General features: G+C 54.9%; 1 protein-coding gene across 1 annotated transcript in view; it reads left to right on the top strand.

Annotated features, from left to right (window-relative positions):
- The first annotated feature begins 3,525 nt into the window (after positions 1–3,525).
- Positions 3,526–6,000, top strand: part of E2F3 (E2F transcription factor 3) — a 41,748-nt gene continuing 39,273 nt past the window's right edge. Inside the window, exon 1 of the mRNA XM_059487439.1 lies at positions 3,526–3,852. Within this exon, the coding sequence (XP_059343422.1) occupies positions 3,526–3,852 (327 nt within the window). The remainder of the gene's footprint in view (positions 3,853–6,000) is intronic.

Genomic DNA, 6,000 nt, shown 5'->3' with positions numbered 1-6,000 from the left:
TTTTTCTGCAGATTTCAGTTTTTGGACAGCAAAGTTGCTGTTCAGATGAACCCCATGCTTTTTATTTAAAGATCTTCCACCAGGCACCCACAGTCACAACACAACTCCACTTCCAGAAGACAGGAACATAGGACCCTCCCATTCAGATGATACGGGCCCTGTGACCTGGCCATCCCATTTGGCTGTTGTACAACTCTGGGACTAGCTTTTAACACGATATGTCTGGTTACAGACATAAATCTGCAGTAAGGATTTATTTTCCATTCTTTTGTAAAAATAGTTGGTTTTTTTTCTGGGTTTATTGCAGTTCAGTTAAAGTGTCCTTCTGAGAGTAACACTGTTTTCCTTGCTTCTTGAAAACTTCCAACCTTTCTTATGCATTAAGCCAGACCCTTTCCTTCAAAAAGTAAAGCAACACACAAAGAAGTAAGATAGGATTTAACTGGTAATTGTTTAGCTTTACTTTATTTCAACTACTTGACTTACACCCTTGACAGAGCAATGAGCTCCTAGAAACTTAGATGATGAACCAATACATGAAAGTGAATTCTGAAGTGTACCATGCATTAGCCCATGCACTGTCTGTTTTACTCCCTCAATTTAACTGTGCTTTGTTTCTGCTCCTGGGATCCTGGCTAGTCACATCTACATGGCTCTTTTTATACTCTAATTTTTGCTGTTCTTTCTGTTTAAAGATTTGCTCTAAGGCTCTCTAGTTTTGCCATCCTCATTCTGCTGTGTTTTTTTTTATTTATTGCTTTCTTTCCTTATGCTGAAATATCAAGGCTCACATTTCTTCTTTCCATCTTGCAGGATCCTTGAAACCAACGTAGTGCTACTATTTTTATACATATAAAAAAAATTAAATCTTTACTTTGAGCACATTGCCTGCCTGCCTGCCTGCACTTTTCTTTCTGTCTGGACTTTCTCTTCACCCTTTGCCTGCTGTTCTTGTTTCTCAGCCTCTTCCCTGCTTTGGCCCTTGGATGTGCCTCAGTTCTACACGAGGCAGCGACTCCAGCCATGGGACACTCTTGCAGGATGGGGAATTAGCTAAAGATGGCAGGGACCATGGCAGAGAGAAACCATAAAAGGTGGTTCAGAAGGAAACTGGAGATGAACTCTGCAGTAGGGAAAGGTTTGTGTTTCTGCCTGCTTCTCCTTGAGGAGCCTCACCCAGCCAGCAAGGTGCTGCTCCACGTGCTGTGGCCTGGGCATGTTAAGCACAACTTTTACCTGCTTCACTTTGTGCAGGGGCACAGAGTTGGACATTGCTGGCTGACCCCTTAACAGCAATCCACAGTAGCAGAACTGATAATTTGGGTGAAATTTTAAAGACTGCTAAAGTTCTGCAGAAGAACATGAAATTTTCCAGGCAATCCCTGCTCCCGCCTGGGCTGGAAGGACCATAGTGAAGGCTTTTAGGTCTTGGATGCTGAGCACAAATGCAGACTTGCTAAAAGACGTAGAAAACACTTGCTAAAATAAGTCTTTCTCATCTATTAAAAAGACTTCATGGTGAGCTACTGTAGGATTTCCTTACCACAAAGTTCATTGATCCCCAATTGTCTAGATTAAATTTAATATTTCCTAAAAAGTTCATTACCCGCCCCACAGAGGAAGAGCCATCTTCTGTCACCTTTTGTGTATCAGGTCACCACTATCATCCCCTCTTCCCCTACTTTTGCCTGTGACAAAACAAAAGCCAGAAACAAAGGTTTCTTCTTTTACAAAGAAGGACACATTTTTCTGACCAGGTTTTCTTGCCCATTTTTCTATGGATTCTCTCCATGTGGTATCTTTCCTAAGGTGCAGTGCCCAAAATTGCACCCAGTAGGGTAATCAAGGCTTTTTCAGTGCCAAACAGAGCAGAATTTATTCCTTTGATGGAAAACATGCCCAGAATAGAAGATGCCCTTATTTAATATCAACAGTATTGCACCTTAGTCCTCAATCTCTGATTGACCTGGGGTCAGACCAGGAGAACCTTTAGGCAGGGCTGAGGATTTGATAGAGCAAACTCACTTGGTCATGCCCCTGCTAGCAATGGAAACACGGAAGGTTCCCAAGGAAAAGGATCCTTATCTGCCTGACTCAGCAGCGGCAGCCTGGACACGCTGTCTGCTGGGAGCATTGGTTGAGGGAAAGGTGTGTCTGGAAATAAAACGTGAGAAAATGGGGCATGGCCGGTGGGCGCTGGGCAGGGTGGGGCATTTAATAAATTAAAGGGGCCTGTTGGCAACACAGCTTAAATTCAGGGAGTAGGGCGGTGTTTGGCCAAATGTTGGACCGAATTATCTTGGAGATCTTTTCCATTCCTTAACGATTCTATGATCCTAAGTGGGCATTTAGTAAGTGAAGGGAACTGGGAAGAGCTAGTGAGCATACTTCCACTGTTTCACCTCTTGGAGGTAATACAGACCATGATAGGAGGGGGTATTTTGCTAATCGCTCACTTTTTGGGGGAAAAAATTAGGTTAAGCGCCTCGGGTGAGCTGATTTGAAAATCTGTGGATGGAGGCGCACGGAGAAAGCGGAAAAGCCATTCCCCAGCTACCGGAGGTGACATCCCGCTCCGGGACGCTTTTAAAAGGCTCCCTGGAACATCCCCGCTGGCGCAGGCCGGTGCCTCTCCGAGCAAGCCGGGGCGAGAACTCAGGTGACCCCTCCCGAGGCGCAGAGCCGCCGCGCGGGAACGGGCACCTCCGGGCAGCTCCGCAGCGGCAGCGATCGCGCCCACCGGCTGGGCGGGCGAGCCGGAGCCATCCGAGTGCTGCGGAGCGGCGCTCGCCGCACGCCCCTCGCGCCGAGGGGAGCCCGGCGGTGTCGGATCAGGGTCGGTCTCGGATCGGTGTGGGTCTCGGATCGGTGTGGGTTACGGTGCCGGGGCGGGCCCGGGGCGGGGCCCGGGGCGGGCCGGGCGCTCCGTGCGGGAGCAGCTGTCACTGTCAGCGAGCCGGCGAACCGGGATCCCGGCCGCGCGCAGGGGGAATCCCCCATCCTCGCCCCCGCAGCCAATCGCCGCGTCGGATGCAAATCGCGGCCGCACCCGGGCCAATGGGAAGGCGGAGGGGCGGGGAGGCGGCCCCCCCGTTGGACGGCGCGGAGGTCGGCGGGGGCCAATGAGGCGGTGAGGCGGGCGGGGCGCGCCCCGGGGGCGGGGACATGCAAATTTGATTTGAAAAGAGGGCGGGAAATCCGAGTTTCGCGGGAGGCCCTTGGCGCGTAACCCGTCTCCTTTCCCTTCATTCATTGTCAGCAGCCGCCGCTTCCTGGAGCCATTTTCCAGCCGGCCCCACACAGCGGGAGCGGCCCCGCTCCATCCGCCGCATCTGCCCGCCCCGCCGCCTCCGTCCCCCCCCGGCGCCCCGCATCCTGCAGCCGGGGCCCCCCCGGCACCCGCAGCCCCCAGTATTTTGTGCGGGGCCTCGGCATCGAGGAGGAAAGGAGCTGGGAAGGCCGGGGGGGGAGGAGGGACGGGGGGGAGGAGGAGACGCGGCTGCGGGGACAGACCCGGAGGGAAGGATGAGAAGGGGACTCCAGCCTTCGGCCCCGGCAGCAGCGCCGCCGCCCGCGCCGTCCACGGACTCCAGAGCAGCCCTCGCCGGCTTCCCGGCCCGCTTTGCCGCCGGCACCTTCATCCAGATCCGCAGCACCGGCGCCGTGGCGGGGGCGCCCTGTGTTGTCTCCTCCTCCTCCGCCGCCGCCGCTTCCCAGGCTCCCGGTGCCTTTGCCCCGGTGGCGGATGGGGGCCAGCCCGCTGGCAGCTCGCTGTACTGCACCCCCCACGGACCCGCCGGCAGGACGGCGCTGCTGCAGCCCGCTCTCGCCGCGGGCGGAGGCCGCCCCCCGGTAATTTTGTGTTTTCCCCCCGTCCCCGAGGGGAGGGTGAAGGGGACGGGGGGGGATCCCGCCGCTGGCCGGACCCGGGGGGCGGGCGGGGTGCGGGGGGAGGGCAGGAAAGGCGGATGCAGCGCTTTGTTGCAATAAACTTTCCTGCCTCCTTCCCAACCCCCGCTGCCGGGTCTTATTGAAAAGGAGAGGGGGAAAAAAAAGGAAAAAAAAAGGGAGGGGGGGAAAATAATAATCCCCCGCCACGTCCCGCCGCACGGGTGCAAAGAGCGAGCAGCCGGCGGCGGGGAAGGGCCCCGGGGCGGGGGGCCGGGCCGGGCCGTGCCCCGCCGGTGTCTCCGCTTCACCCCCGGAGCCGCCGGTGACGTCTGGCACACGTGCGCGGAGGCCGCGGCTGTGACTGGGAGCCGGGGCGGGCGGGGAGGGGGACGCCGCTTCCTCCTCCTCCTCCTCCTCCTCCTCCCTCTGGCCTGGGACAGCCCGACCGCCGGCCGGCTGCCCCCGGCCCCCGCCGCTCTCCGAAATGCCCCTGCAGCAGGTCAGTGACTCGTGGGGCGGCGGCGAGCACCGAGCCTCCTCTCCCCCCGCTTTACAATTTATACCCCCTCCTTAACATTTACGCCACCCCCCACCTTAAAAAAAAAATAATTCCGCCTCCCCCACTCGTGGGGTTTTCTTTGTCCTCGCCGATTTCGGGTGCGCGCTTGGCCCTCGTGGGCTCCGCCGAGTTGGAGCGCGGGGGCGGGCGCGGGGCATCCCCGCCGCCGGGGGCCGTGGGCGGCGAGAGGGGCTCACCTGCCCCCCCGGGCTCCGGACCGCCGCCCGCCCCGCGGCGTGGGATGGCTCCGCTCCTCCCCACTCCCACCCCGCTGCGCCCCTGCCAGGGCAAAAGGGGCTTTAGCACCCCTTCCCCCGCCCCCTTTTCCCTGCCTCTGCTCGGTGATGGTCCAGGTATGGGATGGTGCTGTAATTGTGAAATACTTCTGGAGGAGCTTTGGGGGCAGCTGGGAGGCCCGTGAGGATGGCGTGAGCTGCCTTGTGTGTGGGTTTCTGCAGGTGTTGGTTGCTGATCTAGTGGTGAAAGTTTCAAGGCTCATCAAATCCCATCCCAAGCTTTTTTAAAAATTATTATTATTACTTTTTTACATTTAAAAATAAGCATCTTTGCTGTAAAAGAGAATAGATTTTTTTTATGCTCTTGGTCTTCAGCATATCCTAATAGCACTCAGTGTCAAGCAGGCTACTTCAGGCCACTTTGTAAATATTTGGCTGTCCTATGTGAAGGTTGATTCCTAGAAGGTGGTGGTAAGTGAATATAAAGAGGAGCATATGTTACATGATGATTCTGGGAAAAAAATTATACAGACTTTTTTAGCTTTGTGGGAGGGATGTTGATGTCATAGGAACTCCTAAATTTTCTCATTAATGGGTCCTGTAAGACCTTCATAGATGATTTGAGTGCTTTATTTCTTTTTTTTTTTTTTTTTTTTTTTTTGTATGCTGCTCACCTCTGGGAGGAACTCCTGGCCTTACAAACCTGGGAAGGCTAGTTTCTACCTTAAAGGTTTGGAATTGGGGAAAGTGATTTTGGCCTCTGCCTGCAAAGTCCCCACACAAGTGACAAGTTTGTTGTGTACCCTCCGCCCCCATATTAACTTTGGGGAGAGATGTGGGATGGAGGAGGAAAAGCGCGGTCAGGCCAGCAGTATCTACAACTGCTGGCTGGCACCCTCGCAGGGCGATAAGCCATGTATGGCACACACCAGAAAAGGGGCTGCGCATCCTGAGAGCCGTGCTCATGCAAGTGCCCTTCTTGGAGCTGGGCTGGTTTGCTGCAGACCCATCTTTTGGGAAGTCAGGCTGAAGCACCCTAGTGCTCTGCCTGGACTTTCTGCACCTCAAACTGCTTGGCAGGGACACTGTCCGGTCCTTTCTGGTCTGTGGCTGCCAGGCAGCTTTCCTCAAAAGTCATGGAGGATTTTCTGGGATTGGGAAGTGAGGATGTGCTGCCCTTTGTTCCTAGCTGATTATTTTTGACAAACTAGCATTGGGGACTGGTGAAAGGAATGAGAAAACACTGGGTAGCTGAGGCAGTGAGCTTAGGCAAGTAGCACCAATATAAATTTAGCTCTTGATTATTGAGTTGCA

The sequence above is a fragment of the Ammospiza nelsoni genome, chromosome 1 (genome assembly GCF_027579445.1).
Source record: "Ammospiza nelsoni isolate bAmmNel1 chromosome 1, bAmmNel1.pri, whole genome shotgun sequence".
NCBI lineage: Eukaryota > Metazoa > Chordata > Aves > Passeriformes > Passerellidae > Ammospiza > Ammospiza nelsoni.
Note: the sequence above shows the minus strand (reverse complement) of the source record. Positions and strands in the feature narration are given on the sequence as shown.